At 52.0% G+C, this 20,945-nt stretch overlaps 1 protein-coding gene across 1 annotated transcript; it reads left to right on the forward strand.

Moving 5' to 3' along the window:
• The first annotated feature begins 8,204 nt into the window (after nucleotides 1-8,204).
• Nucleotides 8,205-19,679, forward strand: SLC1A5 (solute carrier family 1 member 5). Its single transcript, XM_036834069.1, is given in 9 exon segments — nucleotides 8,205-9,407; nucleotides 11,731-11,773; nucleotides 12,216-12,263; nucleotides 13,470-13,636; nucleotides 15,495-15,728; nucleotides 16,507-16,701; nucleotides 16,848-16,982; nucleotides 18,823-19,000; nucleotides 19,002-19,679. Coding segments are annotated over 9 exon segments (1,635 nt in total). The 5' UTR covers nucleotides 8,205-8,838; the 3' UTR covers nucleotides 19,068-19,679.
• The last annotated feature ends 1,266 nt before the right edge of the window (nucleotides 19,680-20,945 follow it).

The following is a 20,945-nucleotide window of genomic DNA, read 5'->3' on the forward strand; positions in this document are numbered from 1 at the left end:
AACCACTGGACCGCCAGGGAATTCCCTGGACCCACAGGTTTCTAACATGTCCTCAGATTTCATGGGCCCAGGCCGCACTCTCCAGGTCTCGAGCCCCAGGCAGTCAGAGGTGGGAATTGTCTGCAGACTCACAACGTCCTAGTCCTTCAGGCCAGCCGCCCTCAGAGCCGGTGCCCACACAGTCCCAGGAACACGCTGTGTGACTATCTGCCCTCAGAACTGGCTCCTGCCCAGCCTCGTCCTTCACACCCCCAGGGCAGGCCTGCGTCCCCTCGGCCTCCCCCTTGTACGGGGCCTGGCTCGCCTCTGACCAGGGCTCTCTAAAGGGAAACGCTAATGATCATAGGAATAAAAGCCTCCCCAATATACCGGCTCTTATTACATTGTCCAGACCCATGCTAAGGGCTTTTGTCATGTGGTTTCGTTTCATTCCCCTGCCACCTCTGGGGTAGAAACTACCTTCATCCTGTTTCAGACATGAGGACCTGAGGCTCAGAGGTGGAATCCTTTGTCCAAGGTCAGCTAAGAAGTGGGAGGGCTCACCTCTCTGGCCCTACCCCCATGCCCTTGCCCATTATCCTAGCCTGTCTCCCTGGAAGCATCAGATGTCTTTCTCTCCAGGTCACCCAAGCCCCTGGACACCTCTGGGGTCCCACGGCAGGACTTGGAGTGGTGACAGGGGCAACTGCCTTGGAAAACAGCTCTTATGGCCTTGGCTGGATCTGGGGGGAGGTGTGGAGGGCAGCGCCAGACACACCCACGCTGGGCCTCAAGAAACCCGAGTTACGCGTTGTACCACAAGCCACAGGGGCTGGACAGCCTGCAGCTGGGGGAGGCGGGGCAGAGCAGCCCAGACAAGCCAACTTTTAAATAAATAATTAGAAATGTAGGAAGGGAAGGTCTGGGCCAGTCTCCAGTCCCCCCAGGCTGCAGCTTCCCAGCCAGGCCAGAATGCATGAAGTTCCCATGATTCTTGGCCCTGATGGACCCAAGGGTTCCACTTCCTCCTTTCCTTCCTGTTTCTAAAAAACTCAACCCACATTCCCAGAGTCCCTACTGTGTGCCTAGCCCCATGCAGGGCAATGCTGGGGGGACTCAGCGGTGGTTGTGACGGTTCCCATCCCTGGCCCAAGGGAGGGCACAGACCCATCCCCAGATAGTGACCACCCAGAGTGGGCAGGGCTGGGATGGGGGCATCCAAGGGGCTGGAGGAGCCTAGAGGGACACCTGAGCCAGCCTCAGGGTCTTGAAAACTCAGGGGATTCCTGAGTGGAAATGTGAAGATCTTGGTTAAGTGAGGAGAAAGGCATATGAGAAAAAGAGGACTAAAAATTTAAGGAGGGGGCAGATCACGCAGGGGTCCACAGACCACTGTTTTTCAAACTGTTTTGAATTTGAGACAGTTGATACACAATAGAAGGTATATTTTGCTTGCAACACAGTATGTGTATGAACAGGTGTGCACACACACACGTAAATTAAAATGTCACGATACAATAATTACTTGTACAATATGCTCTATTTGACATTTTAAAAAATTAACTGCTTAGGACTCACTACTTTATTTCATGCCCTACTAATCGGTTGACACCTGAGGTTGGAAAATATAGATGTCCAGGTTGTGCTAAGAACGCTCGGACTCCAATCAAAGGAGCAGAATTCTAGAATCAGCAGGTGCGATGTCTTCAGGGCTGTTCACTGATACTCCCCTCCTCCTCTCCTTCTGGGCACCTGGTGGGATTGTACTTGCCTCCCTTTGGAAGGTAGCCTTGGAGCCCAGGAATCTGCATTTTAACAGACAATGGGAGCTGTGAGACTTGGGAAATTTAAGAAACAGTGACATAGGTGATAAACTCCATGAGGACAGTGCAGAACCCACCTTGGCCACCGCAGAGACCCCAGCAGGACGCAGCACAGAGCCGGGCGCTTAGGTAAGATGTGTTAAATGAATGATTTTTTAAATTTCTATTTATTATTTATTTATTTATTTAGGCTGTGCTGGGTCTTCGTTGCGCCACGCGGGCTCCTCTAGCTGCGGCGCGCGGGCTTAGTTGCGGGTATATGGGATCTTAATTCCCTGACCAGGGATCAAACCCGGGCCCCCTGCATTGGGAGCGTGGAGTCTTAACCGCTGGACCTACAGGGAAGTCCCTAAATGAATGATTTTAACTTCAGTCTTTTTATTGCTGTCTACCCGATCTAGCTCACCGTTCCAACTTCATCCCACAGCAGTTTTCCCCAATTTCCACTGGGACCAAATGGAACTATTCTTCGTTTCATAAATTTCTCATCTGCAGGTCTTTGCAGTTGCTGTGTCCTCTGCCCATACCTTCCCTTTTCCTCCTCCCTTCACTGGCTGGCTCTGACATCCTTCCAAATTCAGCTCAGATGCGCCCTCCTCCAGGGAACCTTCCCTGACCCCACTTCCCAAGCTGCGTTTCCCCTCGGAGCTCCTCCATTCTAGCCCTACTCACTCTGCATCATCACCGTCTGTCTGTCCTGCTGACCTATGAACCTGGGAAGGTGGGAGCAAGGCTCGTCTCGGCCACTGCTGGGTCCCCAGTACCACTCAGCACAGGGCTGGGCACACAATAGGTACTCAGAAAAGGTTTGGTGAATGCATGAATGCAAATTTGAGAGGAGAGGCCTGTTTACAGGTCTGATGGAGAAGGCTGAAGCCCTGGAGTTTACTCAATCCCTCCTGCTGTCAGACACTCGGTCCTCTCAGGGAGGACACCATTCACAACAATACCCTTTTCACAGGCAGCAAACTGAGGCCAGGAAGGGCCTTCTTGCTCTGTGGGGTTCAGATTCCCACCGCTCAGCCCAGCCTCCTCCTGGACCCTCTTACCTCCTTCCTGGAGTCTTTTTTTTTTTTTTTTTTTTCTGATGATGAAATCTGAATCTGGGTAGGAGGTTTGGCTGATTGGGAAGAAAGCTGGCTGAGACCAGTTGGTCTAGTTCTCTCTCCAAGCCTGAGGAGGGCAGGGGGTGGGACATGCATGGCCAATCCTGAACCAAACCCTCAAACCTTGCCCTCTTGGCCCGGACCCACCCCGCACTTCCCAAAGGTTCTGGGATTCTAGGGTCCCCTGAGTCCTGGAGGCTTCTCCCTCCCTCTCCTCCCTGTCTGGCACCCCTGTAGGTGGGCAGTGACTAAACTAAGCCTGGCCCACACCCATGTCGCCCAACTGGCAACATGGCCACTTCCGCATCCCCGGGGGCCCTGATTACCAGGAGGGGTGCCAGGAGCTTGCTGGCCCCCCGCCTGGCCACCTGCTGCCGGGTCCCAACTGGGGCCTCTCAGGCTCCTTTGCTCAGTGGTCCCTGGGGCCTGAACATTCCTGGGGAGGAGCACCAGCCTGTGAGTCTGTGGGAACTCGAGGAAGAGGCCTTTTTTACTTTCACCCTTAGGTATAATGTTGATCTCATCACAGCTTAAAATACCATGAGGCTGTGATTTGCCAGGCACCAACCAAAGCGTTTTATACACATGAACTTGGTTCACCCTCCATGACCCCGGAGGCAGATGCTACCCTTTATCCCTATTTCACGGTCAAGCAAACTGAGGCTGGAGGATTGAGTGACTTGCCTGAGGTCATTCAGCTGCTAAGCCATGAGACAAGAAGACAGTTTCGGGGTGCCAGTGCTGAACAGAAAAACCACAGATTTCCTTCCTGAAAGCTCCCATTCTGAGCAGTTTCTGTGAATTCTTTTTTTTTTTTTTTTTTAATATTTATTTATTTATTTTTGGCTGCAATGGGTCTTCGTTGCTGCGCACAGGCTTTCTCTAGTTGTGGGAATAGGGGGCTACTATTCACTGTGGTGCGCGGGCTTCTCATTGCGGTGGCTTCTCTTGTTGCGGAGCACGGGCTCTAGGCGCGCGGGCTTGAGCAGTTGTGGCACTCAGGCTTGGTATTTGTGGCTCACAGGCTCTAGAGCGCAAGCTCAGTAGTTGTGGCTCACGGGCTTAGTTGCTCCGCGGCATGTGGGATCTTCCCGGACCAGGGCTCGAACCCGTGTCCCCTGCATTGGCAGGCGGATTCTTAACCACTACGCCACCAGGGAAGCCCAGTTTCCGTGAATTCTTGCAGAGATAATCAATGCATTTGAAACAGAGGTTGTTATATATATATATATATATATATATATATATTATTTTTTTAATATTGTTTATTGTTTTTTCCCACAGGTGATAGGGTGCCCTGTCCTATATTCCCCCCCCGCCCCACTCCGCATCTTGCCTTTACCTCCTTAGCAATATTTCTTAATTAATTAATTAATTAATTTTTGGCTGCATTGGGTCTTCGTTGCTGCACTCAGGCTTTCTCCAGTTGCGGCGAGCTGGGGCCACTCTTCGCTGCGGTGCACTGGCTTCCCATTGCAATAGCCTCTCCCATTGCTGAGCATGGGCTCTAGGCGCGCGGACTTCAGCAGTTGTGGCTCGCAGGCTCTAGAGCGCAGGCCCAGTAGCTGTGGCGCACGGGCTCAGTTGCTCCACCGCATGTGGGACCCTCCCGGACCAGGGCTTGAACCCATGTCCCTTACATTGGCAGGTGGATTCTTAACCACTGCGCCACCAGGGAAGTCCCTTAGCAATATCTCCTGACCACCTGATTTGGTACTGAAACCTGCCCTCCACCCAGTTCCCCATCTGTCTCATTCTATTTGATGCCTCTCAGCATTCTGTTCACTAGACGTGGTCTGTTGAATGATTGAAGGAATGCAGTACTGAATAGACAGATGCCTGGCTAAAGAGTTTGGACTTTATCCCCAGGGAAGTCACTGGGGTTACTAGATTAGATCTGTGCTTTCAAACATTCCAGGCCCTTCTCAACTCTGAGACTGTGCATGTACTTGTCCCTTTACCTGGAATAATACTCTTTCCCTGGGCTTGGTCCAAACCCTCCCTATCCCAACTGGGATACCTCCTCTTCCAGGAAGCCCTCCCAGTCCTGGTCAAGCATCCCTTCTGGGCTCCTTCATCCCAGCCCCCTCACTCTGTGTTGTCACTGTCTGAGGATGGGTCTGTCACCCCCTCTGGACTGTGCTTCCCTGGAGGGTAGGGCCAGGACTGTCTTGATCATTGCTGGGTCCCTGCACCTCCCAACATAGGGCCCAACACTGATCAGAATAAACGATGGTCCCTTGAAGGAAATGTCCCTGCTTGGGGAGGAGCCAATTGCAGGGTAGCTGGGGTGTCAGGTAAGTGTTGAGGACGCAGAGACACCTGAGTTCAAATCCCTGCCCAGGTTGGGGTTAGGCCACAACAAACCTCATTATCCCGTCTGCTTCCAAGTCACTAAAACAGGATTGATCGCAAAGATTAGTGAAGATATGATAACTTTTGACATTACTTCAGACAGGGTCGGAAGCCTCTCCTGCTGCTTTAGAGCTTTGCACCTGATCTTCCCTTTCACTAGAAAGTTCTTCCCAGATTGTCCCGGTGGGCTCCTTCTTGTCATTCTGGTCTCATCGCAAATGTCACCTCCTCAGAGTGGTCCACCCTGACTGCTCCTTCTCTCTCTGCTGTGCAGCAGTTTCCTTTTCTCCAGCTCTTATTCCACCTGACAGCCCAAGTTCATTTCCTTGTCTCTCTTCACTAGAATGCTGGCAAGGAGTTTTGTCTGAGTTTTTATTTTTTTTATTTTATTAAAAAATTTTTTGTATTGAAGTATAGTTGACTTAACAATGTCGTGTTAGTTTCCGGCGTACAACAAAGTGATTCAGATATATATATATACACACACACATATATATATACACACACATTCTTTTTCATATTCTTTTCCATTATAGGTTATTATAAGATATTGAGGGGATTCCCTGGTGGTCCAGTGGTTAGGACTTGGCGCTTTCACTGCCAGGGCCCGGGTTCAACCCCTGGTCGGGGAACTAAGATCCTGCAAGCCACGGCGGCATGGCCAAAAAAAAAAAAAGATAGTGACTATAGTTCCTGGGTTTTTATTTTTAATTTTTTTCTCACTGTGGAATCCCCAGAACCTTAAACAGCAGTTGGCCCTTAGTAAGGGCCCGAGGAATATTTGTGGAGTGAATAGAGTGCTCAGGAATTGTCCGCTCGTGTTTTGATTGAGGGTCACCGTGTGCACCATCAAACTTACGCTCACACTGACTCTAGGACAAATGAAGAACCTGATGCTTAGCTGGTAAGTGGTGGCACAAGGATTCGAACCAATGTCTGTGTGGCTTTAGTGCCCATGTTCTCGGTGTCTAGCGCAGAGCCGAGCATGTGGGAGTTTAACGTGAGTTTGTTGAATGAATATGACTTTAGACTTGGAGGGTGGAATGGGGAATGGGGGCTTTCTGAAGTAGGTGGCATGGAAGCTGGGAGAATTTGGGAGGGGAGAGTGGCCGGGAGACACAGGAAGGAGGTCTGCAAGGCCACTTGTGCCTGGGTGGTAGGTCCATCAGATCCTGGGCAAATTCTCAGCTCGGCCTGGCCCCTCAGATCCTGCAGGATGTCATCACAAGCTCTCAAAGCTCCTTCCCAAGCAGGTCTAGGGCTAGGGCTGGCAGTGACCAAGTGACCAATGCCCAGCAGTGTCTGGAGCTGGTTGGGGCCCAAACCATGTTCTTCAATAATAATGACAATAACAACAACAGTAGTAGTAGTAGTTAACTTTATTAAGGGCTAACCTATACCCTGTCTAAATGCTTTGAACATGGGATCTCATTTGCTCTTCAGCACCCAAGGAGGTCTGAGCTACTATTATTCTTCCCATTTTACAGATGTGGAAACAGGCTCCTAGAGGCGGTGACTTGCCTAAGGCCCCACAGCTGCTTCAGAAGGAAGCCTCTGAGATGATCACTATCGATCTTCTTTGAGCAAGTGTGAACACCTGATATGTTAGCAGAGAACGGGCCAGGTGGGGAAGGAATTAGGATTTCAACATTGCCAGGAGGAGTAGCCAATCACAGCTGATTCCCTTTAAGGTTAGGGCCTTGAGAGGCAGGCTTGCAACTCCCAGCCTCCCCAGGTGTGGCCTCAAGGTGAGTGACTTCCTCTTGCCATAAGCCCCACTTTTGCCCATCTGGAGAATGGGTAGAATAGTGGGCCCAACCTCACCAAGCAGTTATGGAGATTCCAGTGGAATCAGGCATATGCATTTGTCAAAAATCAGCAGATGTCACTTACAGTTTGTGCATTTTGTGAAAAAGAGGACTGCAGACAGGGAATTCCCTGGCGGTCCAGTGGTTAGGAGTCCGTGCTTTCACTGCCCAGGGCGCGGGTTCAGTCCCTGGTCAGGGAACTAAGAGGACCACGTAGAAATATTGAACTCTGATTAATAAATGCATACATACTGAAGTGTTTAGAGGGAAGTGCGCTGGTATCTGCAACTTTGACATGCATCAAAAGGAGGTAAATGGGTGGATGGCTAGAGAGATAGATAAATGGATAGAAATTTTATATAGAAGTACCGTGAAATAATTGTAGACACTAGGTGGTGGGCCTATGGATGTTCACTCTAAATCCTTTAAACTTTTTTGTAGGTTTGAAATTTTTAATTAATTTTTAATTTTTAATAATTAAAAAAAGGGGGAAATATCTGGTGAAAGCAAAAGCATTAGCACAGTCATTAAACTGAATTATAATTTTTAATGGATGAATTGCAAATTGTGTACCTAGGGGGAAGTGGATTACAATCCAATATAATAACTGCCATTAATTGATACGTGTGGGGCTCTGAACTGAGAACTTTTATTTTGAAAATTATTAACATTATTAAATAAATCACTCCATCTCATTTAACTCTTACACCAATCACGTGAGGGATCTGTATTTTACATTCGAGGAATTGACGAGAAGGGACAAAAGACCGGAATTTAGGGCGGAAGAGGAGTTTCAGGCTAAATTGACTTGCAGACCCGCGGATCACCTGGCACTTTCTAGAGACCCTCGCGCCAGGCACTTTTGTGGCTTATAGGCCCCCAACCCAATACCCTATCCTCCGGCAGGGAAAAGCCTCCTCCCAACGCCCCGCCCCCTTCGGACCCTCCACCCCCACCCCACCCGGACCCCGCCCCTGAATGTAACCATTGTTTTTCTGCCTTCTATCGGGGTGACTTGGCCCTACTCCAGCCAAAGCCCCGCCCTGGAGGGCCCTGAACCCGACCGAGCCAATCGGCACCGGTGGGTTTGTCCCCGTTCTCTCAAGCCTCGCCCCGGGTTCTTAATCCGGGCAGCTTCCGCCAAGCAGTCTCAGAGCCACGCGGCGCGCCCGGGAGGTCCGGTCTCGGCCAACAGCTGATTCTTCCCGCGATCCCGGGCCGCCGCCTTCGGCACCCAGGGGCCCGGATCTTCCCGCCTGGACCCAAGAGCCTGGCCCCCCCTCTTCCCGGAGCTCCGTCTTCCGGCCCCCAGACTCAGGCTCCCCAGCTCTCCGTTTCCAGGACCCAGGCACCCCAGGTCCCCGCCTCCCGGATCTGCGCCACCAGGACCTAGCCTCTTGAAGACCTCTGCCGCCTGGGCGCCTTCAGCCTTCCGGAGCCAAGGACCCTAGGTCCCAGCTTGAGAAACTCCCGTCTTCCTAACCCCCAGGGTAAAGAAACCCAGGTGCTCCCACCTCCCAGCTTTCAGCGCCGGGCACAAACGAAGAGCAGAGGAGCCCCAGCGCCCAGCCTAGGGAATCTCAAACACTCCAGCTTCTAAGAGACAAGGAACTTAAGCGCTGTGAACTCACAACTCCAAGGAACCCTCCAAAGTTCCAGCCTCCAGGCGCTGTTAACTCAACAAAGTTTTAAGGAACGAGAGCGTCCTGGGAAGGAGCCCCGAGCGCTCCCAGCTTCCAGGCGCTGAGGAACCCCGGGGCGTTCATCATGGTGGCCGATCCGCCTAAGGGAGACCCCAAGGGGTACGCGGCGGCGGAGCCCACCGCCAACGGTGTCTCAGCGTTGGTCCCCCTAGAGGACCCAGGCTCGGCGAAAGGCGGCTGTTGCGGCTCCGGGGACCGGCTGCGCCGCTGCCTTCGCGCCAACCTGCTGGTGCTGCTGACAGTGGTGGCAGTGGTGGCGGGCGTGGCTCTGGGGCTGGGGGTCTCGGGGGCCGGCGGCGCGCTAGCGCTGGGCCCAGCGCGCCTGGAGGCCTTTGCCTTCCCGGGCGAGCTGCTGCTGCGCCTGCTAAAGATGATTATCTTGCCGCTGGTGGTGTGCAGCCTGATCGGCGGCGCGGCCAGCCTGGACCCGAGCGCGCTCGGCCGCCTGGGCGCCTGGGCGCTGCTCTTTTTCCTGGTTACTACAGTGCTAGCGTCGGCGCTCGGCGTGGGCTTGGCGCTCGCACTGCAGCCGGGCGCCGCCTTCGCCGCCATCAACGCCTCGGTCGGGGCCATGGGCTCCGTGGAAGAGGCCCCCAGCAAGGAGGTGCTCGATTCGTTCCTGGATCTTGTGAGGTCAGACCCCGCCCTCCCGGTGGAGGGGTTGGGGGAAGGGGGTGGGTGCTTCAGCCTCGTGGGGAGAGGACGCGTATTAGGGTTGGCGGGAGTCGCCACGTGGACGGAAGGGGGGTTTTGGGTCCTCCGTGTCCGGGACATCCCCAGGGCCTCAAGGAAGACGGGATGGGATAGTTGGGGGGCGCTCTGGCCCCTTTAGGGTCAGGGTACAGAGAGTGAGAACAGACTCCTGGAGGAGATTTCTAAATATGGGGGCCTGCGTGCATAAGCGGGACCCCACAGGAGGGTGATAGGGGCGTGGAAGTCTTATAGAGGGAGAAGTGATGCTTGGTGGGGTTGAGGGTCTCTGCTGTGAGCGGGGGAGGATCCCGAGGGGAACTTGGAAGAGGATCTTTGGGTGGCCAGGGGCCCCAGGATGGGGCTTCTGGGTAAAGGTTTAAGTCCAGTGTCTGGATAAAAGTTCTTGGAGCCCTGGGTAAGGGGCCCCTGCAGGACCTGAAGAGATCAGAATGACCCCCCACCAGGCCCTCTTCCCACGTGGTTCCCCACACCACGTGTCCCCCAGACAAAGCCAGGTCCTTTTTTCAGCCTCTTTTCCCCACCCAGTTCAGCTGGGCAGGACCCTGGCTTCCTCTTTATATGTTCCTGGTAGGTAAGTCCTGCCACCTCCACAAACTTTCCATCCCATTTCCTGCTCTGTCTGGTACCCGGCTGCCCTCCCCTTGCACTAGGCTGCCCAGAAAAGGGGCAGATTCTTTTCCTTTGGGCCTCTGCTCCCCTCCCCTCAAGAATGGCTCTCTCCCCCCTTTTAAGGAGGGCAGACTGCTGGATCCACATGGCCTTGCCTTTGAGGCCTGCTGATTCAGTGTCTCCAGGTTGGTTGGGGACTTCCTGGAAGTGGGGGAAGGAAATGATGAGTCACGGAACACGGTTCCCCTCAGTCTCTTGGGGCATCAGTGCAGGCCGATGTTGGGGGGAGGCTTGGTGTCCAGAAATTACAGCGGGTGGGCACCTCCTGGCTGGGGGAGATTAGCTGTGTCCTGACCCAGCCCTGGCTGGCCTGGGTGGGTACAGGCCGACCTGCAGACGGGCACACCCACTTGAAGTTTGTTTATGTGTGCAAGCTTCCCCGTTGTGCCCAAATCCATGTAACTCATTTGGCCAGCCACTCGGGGACTTAGCTGGAGCATCTCAGAGCCACCCAACTTTATAAGCCACTGACACACAACTGGACACGGGCACGCAGACGCTCACTGATGCCAATGACCACACCAACATGTGGAACACTGCCTAAACACAGCTCGAGCACATACACGCTCACATACATGCCTACAGGGCCACACACCAACAGGGTCACACATATCTGAACACTAACCTGCTCCCCCCAACCGGATACCAACACCTGATAAACTACCAACCACCACCACCAGCAGCTGTGCACCCACGTCTTTGGTGAGAGGGAGGATCCGAGGTTGCCAAGCGGTTCGGACTGTGGCACCAGCTGGCCGGTTTCAAATCCCAGTTTTGCCACTTCCTAACGGCAAGTTTTTTCACCTGTCAGTGCCTCAGCTTCCTTTTCTGTGAAATGGGGATAATAGTGCACGGCCCTGAGGGCTGTCAGGAGAATTAAATGAGTTGATTTATATAAAGCACTTAGTACAGCGCCTGTAGTCACCTTGGCTGTTATTTTTGTCTTGCCCTGAGGCACACGGGGCCACTGTCCGACTCCCTCACATGCTCAGTGGCGTTTAATGCACGCTGCTGCACACTTGATCACACCCAGACACCCTCACACAAGAGTGACTGCATAAACACAAAGGCGCATTCACAACAACACAGTCAATCCTTGTCACTTTCTCACCACCTCTTCCCTAACACACCCAGATCTTCCCCACAGCCTGCAACCCACCAGCCAGCCCCCAGGGCCAGCCCTTTCCTCAGCCCTCCCAGGCCTCCAGGAGGAAGTGGCTGATGCAAGATGGCCACAGTATTGAGGGTGCTGAGTGTGGGGTGGAGCCAGGCCCCGTAACCCTGTCCCAGCCTGCCTTGGGAAGCTGGCATTCCTCACCCTCAATCCACATTCCCTCGGGGCTAGGACACCAGCCTCCTGGGCCCCAGGATTCCAGCTGAGACTCTGCACACCCTGGAAAGATGTGCAGGCCCAGGTCCATCTCTGCCTGGCTGAACCTGTCTGAGGCATGGGTGAGGACCACATTTGGGTACAGATGGGGCCTCCAAGGTTCGCCTCACCCCAAGAGGCCAACCCAGCCCCGCTGACCTCCTCCTGTGGTATCTAATACCCCCCCCATGTTTATCTCTGCAGAAATATCTTCCCCTCCAACCTGGTGTCCGCAGCCTTCCGCTCAGTGAGTGCTCTGGGGTGTCCCTCAGGGTTGGGGGGTGGGCAGGGAGGGAGACAGCCAGTTCCAGCCCCTTGGTGCCTGATTTTGGGTGGTGCCTGGGAAAACGCACGTGCCCACATATTTACAGGCCATATTGCAGGGCTCCTGGGTGATTTCTGAATGAAACCCATCCACGCCCCTCATGAGAATATGGGTTCTGAGCCCCCTCTGGGTTCTAATTCTAGCTGTGTGACCCTGAGCAAGTGCCTTTACCTCTCTGAGCCTCAGTTTCCACCTCTGGAAAATGGGGGTATGAATAGTCCTACTGCAGCAGGGTTGCTGGTGGGATGGAATGAGATCACGTTTAAGGGAAGCTTAGGGCGGGCTTTGAGTATTGTCAGTGCCGGGACGGGGTGGGGGAGCCTCGATGACAATTGATGCTGACTCTTTCCAACCCCACCTGCAGTACGCTACCTCCTATAAGGAGAGATTGTTCAACGGAACCCAGGTGAAGGTAAGAGCTGGGAAGGCGGTGGGGGGTCCTGCACCTTGGTTTTTCCATTTTGTTCTTACCCTGGTCTCGTCTGCCCTCTGGGTCTTCTTTTTTATTTATTATTTTTATTTTTGGCTGTGTTGGGTCTTCGTTGCTGTGCTCTCTAGTTGTGGCGAGCGGGGGCTACTCTTTGTTGCGGTGCGCGGGCTTCTCATTGCGGTGGCTTCTCTTCTTGCGGAGCACGGGCTCTAGGTGCGCGGACTTCAGTAGTTGTGGCACGCGGGATCAGAAGTTGTGGCTCGCGGGCTCTAGAGCACAGACTCAGTAGTTGTGGCGCACGGGCTTAGTTGCTCTGCAGCACGTGGGATCTTCCCGGACCAGGGCTCGAACCCGTGTCCCCTGCATTGGCAGGCGATTCTGAACCACTGCACCACCAGGGAAGTCCCCTGGGTCTTCTAACATTTGGGCGCAATCTGTTTTAAACTCTCCGAAGCCCCTCCCCAATTTCTGTCTTTTCTGCCTTTCTGGAATCTCCATTTTGCCCTCTCTTCTCCCTCCCCACAGCCACACTCAGGTCCAGGCTCCTCTTTTCCCCTCCCTTCCCACCCCCTCCCGCCCACCTTCAGCCTGGCAGCTGGAGTATTCTTTCCAAAGCGCAAACCTGACCCAGCCTCTCTCCTGCCTAAAGCCCTGTCATATTCCCTAGTGCCCTCGGAAGAAAGCCTAGGCTCCTCGCCATAGTCCCCGGGGCCCCTGTGAGGTCCTGCCCCTGCCCATCCGCTCACCCAGCCTCATCCTGTGACTCTGCCTGGCCCATTCTGCTCCAGCCACAGTGAATTCCTTTCTGTTCTTTGAATGCCTAAGTTAGAGTCATTTCAAGGTTGTTGCATATTGTTAACTCTCTCTAGAAGAGGTAACAATACCCCTCCCCTCCCTTTACCTTGTTCACTCCAGGTCTTAGTCCCTTCCTCCAGGAAGCCCTCCCTGATTCCCCTCCTCCAAGCTTGGCAGCACAACCTTCCTTGGTTCCCATACTCCCCTGGGTTCCCCCGTCCCAGCCCTGTCCACTCTGGGTGGTCCCTGGACCCGGACTGTGAGCCTTGGGAGGATGGGGCCTGGGGAATGGTCTTGTCTCTGCTGGGTCCCAGCAGTGCGCAGGACAGGCCGTCAGTCACTGGGCAGGTTGACTGAATGGCCCCGCCCATCCCCATGTGTTCTTGCCCAAAGGTGCCCGTGGGGGGTGAGGTGGAGGGTATGAACATCCTGGGCCTGGTGGTGTTTGCCATCGTCTTTGGCGTGGCCCTGCGGAAGCTGGGGCCTGAGGGAGAGCTGCTCATCCGCTTCTTCAACTCCTTCAACGATGCCACCATGGTGCTGGTCTCCTGGATCATGTGGTAAGTGGTGGGAGAGGGGGCTGGTGCGGCGGGGTGGGGCAATCCTCTGTCTGCTCCTTCGAACCAGACGGCCTAGATTCAAATCCAGCATCGACTATTCCCTGGCTATGTGACTTCAGGCAAGTGACTTACTCTCTCTGTGCCTCAGTTTCCTCGTCTATAAGGTGAGGACAGTGCTGTATGCCGTGAGAGCTAAGACTGATCCTGGAACCTTCTTGATCCTATTGGAAGGTGATAAAAAGACCGCCGAGCTGTGGCCGCAGCCTGGCTAACGCATCTCAGTTTCCGAGATTTCAGCGTCATCAAATGTTTGCCTTTGGATCAATAATGGAAAATAGTGCCTGCTTTATAGGGTTATAATGAAGATGAAATGAGTGACTGAGGTGTAAGTAAAGCACTTAGAAAGTGTTTTAAACGTCTAGCACCTACTGAGCATTCAGTTAATGTCAGCTACGATTATCACCATTATGTATGAGCTTTTGTTAAATGGCCTCAGATAATGAGGGAAAAAAAACACGTGCAGAGGCCTTCGGCTTCACCCTTGCCACCTCCCCTGTCTCATCTCCACATGGTGTCACACTGATTCTCAGGACCCATCCTGGGTCAGAAGGTCAGAAATCAGGAGGTGGGTTAGGGCTGCTGCATTTTTACCAAATCTCCCCCCACCCCAACCCTGATTCCAGGGTAGCTGACATCTAAGAAGCTGCTGTGTGGAACTAATAGAAACACTTGGTGTGTGGGTAAGAGCAGGCTGTGCAGCTGGGCAGCCTGAGTTCCTATCCCGGCGCTACTACTTCCCAGCTGTGTGCCCTACGACAAGTTACTTATCCCGCCGTGCCTCAGTTTCCCCATCTGGAAAACGGCGTTGATAGTACCAGGCACGAGTGAGTTAATACGTGTAAAGTTCTTGGGACAGTGCCTGACCTATAGCGTGCCTACAGTAAACAAGCTTAGCTAATATTTGTCAAGTACTTGTATAATTTCTGGGCACATCTCACTGGCTAGAACTTGGGCATTTGGCCAAAGCTAGGTGCACAGGTGGCTGGGAAATGGTGCTTTTCTTCTGTAACTAAAGAGGAGAAGGGGTTTGGAGACAAGTAGCCATAGCGATCAGGCAATCAAGGAAGTGATGTTGGGAGCCCTCCTGGCTGGGAGACATATGCAACCCCTGGGATCTTCCCTCCAGGAGAGGGTGATAATAAATCCCAGTGGAAGTCTATAGACTTCACTTATTGTGTACAGAAAGCTTTCAGCTAATTTCAACTGGCATCTCATTTCATCCTCCCAAGATTCCTATGAGGTTGGTAGCATTATGGCCCCTGTTTTACAGACCTATTTGATTTTAATTCAATGATAGCGGCACGAGACTCAAAATAGGAGCTCCCTTGTGGGGTTGTGGTGAAGATTCAATCCCGTTCAAGGGCTCGGCACATCATAAATGCTTCATACCTGGGAGTTGTCATTAAGACATGAGCCACGGTTTTTATTTTTCATGGTGAGAGAGTGTATTGGTTTATGTCATATTAGCTGCTGTAACAAACAAACCCAGAAAATATAAATGATATGCATGGTGGGTGTTTCTTTCCTGGTCATGTGTTAAGTCCAAATCTGGTGGGTGACTGTACTCCAAGTGGTCGATGGAACCACCCAAACTTCTTTTATCTCCCAGTGGCACTATGTTCAAGAGGAGAGAATGGAGGATGGCAGGGGAGGTGCCCGAACATCAGCCCACATTGCTGTGGGCGCTTCCTGCCTTTGAGGGAGGCTGAGAAATGTGGTCAGGCCATGTGCCCAGCACAATGCCTGGCCCTGGGTGGGCACATGGTCAGAGGTGGCAGTCTGTCTCCTGGGTAATTAGGTATGCCCCTGTGGGCATCTTGTTCCTGGTGGCCGGCAAGATCGTGGAGATGGAGGACGTGGGGATGCTCTTCGCCAGTCTCGGCAAATACATCCTGTGCTGCCTGCTTGGCCACGCCATCCATGGGCTCCTGGTGCTGCCCCTCATCTACTTCTTCTTCACCCGCAAGAACCCCTACCGGTTCCTGTGGGGCATCATGACGCCGCTGGCCACTGCCTTCGGGACCTCCTCCAGGTGTGACCTTGGGGCAGACCAGGGCAGGGTTTTTAAGCTTAAGGGGCCTGGAGCAGGCATCAGAGGTCTAAAGACCCCTGAAATTTTGTCTAGGTACATGGGATCTGGGTACAGGGAAGCCCCCCCCCCCCAGTTAGGAAACTACTGCCTTGGAGATATATTCCTCCCTTCCTGAGAACCCCTCCCCACCCCAAGGCCTGGCCTTGGGGGACTCTAGTGCTTTACCCTGGATCCAACCTCTAAAAGCTCCTTCCACCTCTCCTGAGTAGTTTGTCCATCTCTGCTGGCCCTGTCCCCTCAGGATCCAACCCTCCCTATAACAGCATCCCCAAGAGTATAGTAATTCTTAATCGAGGTCTGTTATTGGTAGAGATGGGGAAGGGGTGTGAGTCAGTGAGCGCTCAGACATTCTAGAATTTAGTTATGAATTTTTATGTGTATTTTAAGGAGTAGCCCTTGGTAATCTCCCAGGGGTCCAAGACTCCCTATATTTTGGAATGCTTCCATTCTGTGGGATCCCTAGTGCCTTCTGGCTCTGAGAAGAGAAGGGCATGGCGAGCCGGGGAGGGCTAAGGGGTGTGGGTGGAGGCCCGGGGTCGTGGGAAGCAGAGGTCTAGGCTGGTGGGCAGAGCTTGCGCCTGAGATGAGGTGCTGTGTGGGCGGGGCCTGGTCCGGGGGATGGTCAGGGGAGGTAGGGGGTGTGGCTTGGGCGGTGGGCGGGGCCCGGTCGGGCTGGCCGGGTGAGCTCGCGCTAACTCAGATCTGCGGTCCCACGCAGCTCCGCCACGCTGCCCCTGATGATGAAGTGCGTGGAGGAGAAGAACGGCGTGGCCAAGCACATCAGCCGCTTCATTCTGCCCATCGGTGCCACTGTCAACATGGACGGTGCCGCGCTCTTCCAGTGTGTGGCTGCAGTGTTTATTGCACAGCTCAATCAGCGATCCTTGGACTTCGTGAAGATTATCACTATCCTGTGAGTGCGGGGGGGCTGCGGCTAGGACCCCCAAGGCACCTGACCCCTCCCTTGAGAATGGACACGAGCTGGGAGGAGCAGCCCCACCCCCACAGCTTCTCCCATTACCGAGCGGCCTCTCCCTGACCTCTCCTCTCCTCCCCCAGGGTCACCGCCACAGCATCCAGTGTGGGCGCCGCGGGCATCCCCGCTGGAGGTGTCCTCACTCTGGCCATCATCCTCGAGGCGGTCAGCCTGCCGGTTCACGACATCTCCTTGATCTTGGCTGTGGACTGGCTAGTGTGAGTGTGGTTCGGGGGTTCAGGGGGCTCAGGGGTACTCCTGAGAAAGGGGATGAGCAAGAGGGTCATTGAGAGCCTCTGAGCAGAAGAGAGGAAGGAAGGGGTTCTAGAAGAAAGGGGAGGGGACCTTACCTTGAGTATTCCAATCAGAGGGAAGAAAGGGATCTTTGGGGTTCCAAGAGGAACCCCAGAAAGGGAGCATGTCCCAGTGGTTAATAGAGCAGACTCTTAGACCAGGCTCCCAGAGCCACTGTTGCTAGCTATAATGACCTTGGGTAAGTACTTAATCTCCCTGTGTCTCAGTTTCTCCATCTGTAAAATGGAGAGAATAGTTTCTCCTGGAGGATTAGATGACTTAATACACGCAGCTTTCTTAGAACAGCTACTTAGAACAGTAAGTAGAAAATGCTACGTAATTGTTAGCTATCATGATTAAGCTGTTAAGAGCGTAAAAGATTAGAAGACAGTCTGGCTTCAAAAGTTAAATAGTTACCATGTGTCTTAGCAATACCACTCCTAGGTTTAAACCCAAGAGAATTGAAAACATGTCCACAAAAACTTGTACATGAATGTTCACAGCAGCACTTTTTTTTTTTTTAATTCAACACCTTTTTAAAAAAATTAATTAATTTACTTATTTGGCTGAGTCAGGTCTTAGTTGTGGCACGCGGGCTCTCTAATGGTGCATGGGTTCTAGAGCACAGGCTCAGTAGTTGCGGCACATGGGCTTAGTTGCCTCGAGGCATGTGGGATCTTAGTTCCCCGACCAGGCATCGAACCTGCGTCCCCTGCATTGGAAAGCAGAGTCTTAACCACTGGACCACCAGGGAAATCCCCATAGCAGCACTATTCATAATAGCGAACAGGTGGAAACAACCCAAATACCTATCAATTGATGAATGGATAAACAAAGTGTCATATGTCCACACAATGGAATATTATTCAGCAATAAAATGGAATGAAGCAGTGATACAAACATACATACTACAACATATGACCCTTGAAAATATTATGCTATGTGAAAGAAGCCAGACAAAAAGGACCACATTGTATATGATTCCATTTATATGAACTGTTCAGAATAGGCAAATCTATAGACAGAAAGTAGATTAGTGGTTGCCTAGGCCTGGGGGATGGGAGGAAATGGGGGATAACTGCTTAATGGGTACGAGGGTTTCTTTCTGGAGTGATGAAAATATTCCGGAATTAAATAGTGGTGATTGTTGCACAACTCTGAATAAACTAAAAAGCACTGGATTGTATTCTTTTAAAGGGTGAATTTTATGGTATGTGAATTGTATCTCAATTTTTTTAAATGGCACACACACCCACACAAAAAGTATATAAAGAGGAAGGAAAAAGATCCTGAAGATTCTAGGGAGGAGAAGGGCCTGAGGGAGAACTTAGTATTTCAGAAGAAGAAAGAGGCATTGATGGGTCTTCTGGGGCCCCAAGGAAAGGGAGGCATGATTTTTTGAGGTTCCAGAAGGAACAAATCTTGTATTTGATTGGAAGAAGGATCTTTGGGGATCCAGGGAGGATGGAGGAGATCTTTGGGGTTCTAAGGCAGAGAAAGCCTGATGGGACACTTGGGATTCTAGGGGAAGGAAGGTGGGTAGGAGGCTTCTGGGGTTCTAGAGGAAGAGATCTTTAAGGTTCTAGAGGAAGGGATATTTGGGATCCTGGGAGGATGGAGGGATGAGCTCCTAAGAGGAGTAGAACAGGGTTCTGGGAAGGAGGGCATGATGGGGACTTGAAGGTAACCAGCAGGGAGAGGGGAGAGAGTTGGGCCCTGACGCTTCCCCTCCCACTCACTTCCCCCTCACTGTTCCCCCTTCAGGGACCGGTCCTGTACCGTCCTCAACGTGGAAGGTGACGCCTTTGGGGCAGGACTCCTCCAAAGTTACGTGGATCGCACAGAGTCCCGCAGTTCAGTGCCCGAGCTGATCCAGGTGAAGAGTGAGGTGCCCTTGGCCGCGCAGCCGGTCCTCACCGAGGAAGGGAGCCCTCTCCTCAAACGCTGTCCAGGACCTGCTGGGGACGCTGACACCTGTGAGAAGGAATCAGTCATGTAAATCCCAGTAGGGACCTTCCCTGCCCCAGTGCGGGGGATGCTTTGGACATTGGAATCATGCGGCATGGATGAACGGACACACAGGGCCTCTTGGAGAGTCCCGCCCACACGCTCGGGGAGCCACAGGCCTCAGCTTCCCTCCCAGCCATGAGATCTGGGAGGCCTCGCTGCTGGGGTATATGCGTTTGCTTCTGTGTGTGTGACTGTCTGTCCCCAAATCTCCCCAGTCCTCAACTCCTGCCCCCACCCAAGGCTAGGAAACAGCAAGATGGAGAAGTAGCGGCCTCCACAGCGAATCCTGGGAGCCTGCATGGCCTCGCGTCTCAGGGCACAGGGCACCATGGGAAATTCTTCCCTCTTCGAACAGAAGGATGTTCTGACAGGTTGCTGGCTCCTTTGATGGTCATGTTGGTGGCTGTACCTCTAGCTGTGCGTGTGTGTGTGTGCGTGTGTGTGTGTGTTTTCTGTGACTCTCCACGGTACAATCCCACCCTGTCCCCAGGACCTCTGTTCCCTTCACAGTAACAGAAACACTCCCGGGAACCCTGAGGGGAGACTGAGGACACACACTGCTGTTACTCCAGAGGATGTTCTTCAGCAATAAAATTGTCAAGTATATCTAATCAGATGTTTTCAAGAATTTGACTAAAAGTGCTAGCCACACAGAAAACAACAAACAACAACAACAAAATGATAAATTGGACTTCATTGAAATAAAATATCTGTTCATCAAAAAACACGCAGCCAAAAAATAAAAAAATATATATACACACACAACACTGTTGGAAACCACAGTGAGATACCACTGCACACACTTATTGGCATGGCAACAAACAAAAGCAATACCAAGTGCTGATGAGAATGTGGAACTGGACAGAGCCCATGCATTGCTGGTGGGAATGCAAAATGGTCCAGTCACTTTGGAAAATCACTGGGCAGTTGCTTATAAAAACTGGGCACTTTAATATCAAAGTGTATTTTAAAATGTCTACTTACCATGGGGCTCATGAGTCCCGCTCCTGGGTATTGACCCAAGAGAAATGAAAGCTCCTATTCACACGAAAGCTGGTACACAAATGTTATAGCTGCTCTCTGTAATTGCCAAAATTTAGAAACAAATCAATTGGATTAGCTGGTACAATCATAATTCGATGGAAGCCTGCTGGGCAAAAAAAGTATTGATAGACTCAACACGATGCATCTCACAGATAACAGTTTGAGTGAAAGGAACCAGAAATAGTACATGCCTTATAATTCCATTTATAAATGAAGGTCTAGAACAGGCTAAACTGGTCTATGGTGAGAGAAATCAGAACAATGGTGACCTACGAGGATCTATATATAGATCAGGAGAGGGCACAAGGGAGCTTTCTATGACACAGCAAACGTCCTACATCTTGATATGACTGATGCTTACACAGATGTAAACATTTGGAAAAATAAACTAACCAGTACACTTAAGATGTGTGCATTATGTACCCTAGGTATGTGAGCTTCCAGTTAAAAATTTTGTACCACCTGTGGTAAATTCATTTCTGACTATAACCACCTCCATAGGAATGCAGTTACCCCTTGATAACTCTCAGTATCCTAATAGTCCCAATAATGACTCGCTCTTTTTTTTTTAATTTAAACCCCCAATTTGCTGTTTGAATCAAAAACCTGTTCTGCAACTGTTTTCAGTTCTAGTTGAGTCCCGGATGCAGAAGACACCAGTCAAGACTCACCTCTTCTAACAGGATCCTGTCTTGTGCATTGTTTTTTGTTTGTTTGTTTGTTTAAATAGAAATCCATTTTTAATTAATTTATTTTATTTATTTATTTTTAGCTGCGTTGGGTCTTTGTTGCTGCACGCGGGCTTTCTCTAGTTGTGTCGAGCGGGGACTACT

Source organism: Balaenoptera musculus, chromosome 19 (genome assembly GCF_009873245.2).
Source record: "Balaenoptera musculus isolate JJ_BM4_2016_0621 chromosome 19, mBalMus1.pri.v3, whole genome shotgun sequence".
NCBI classification, from domain to species: domain Eukaryota; kingdom Metazoa; phylum Chordata; class Mammalia; order Artiodactyla; family Balaenopteridae; genus Balaenoptera; species Balaenoptera musculus.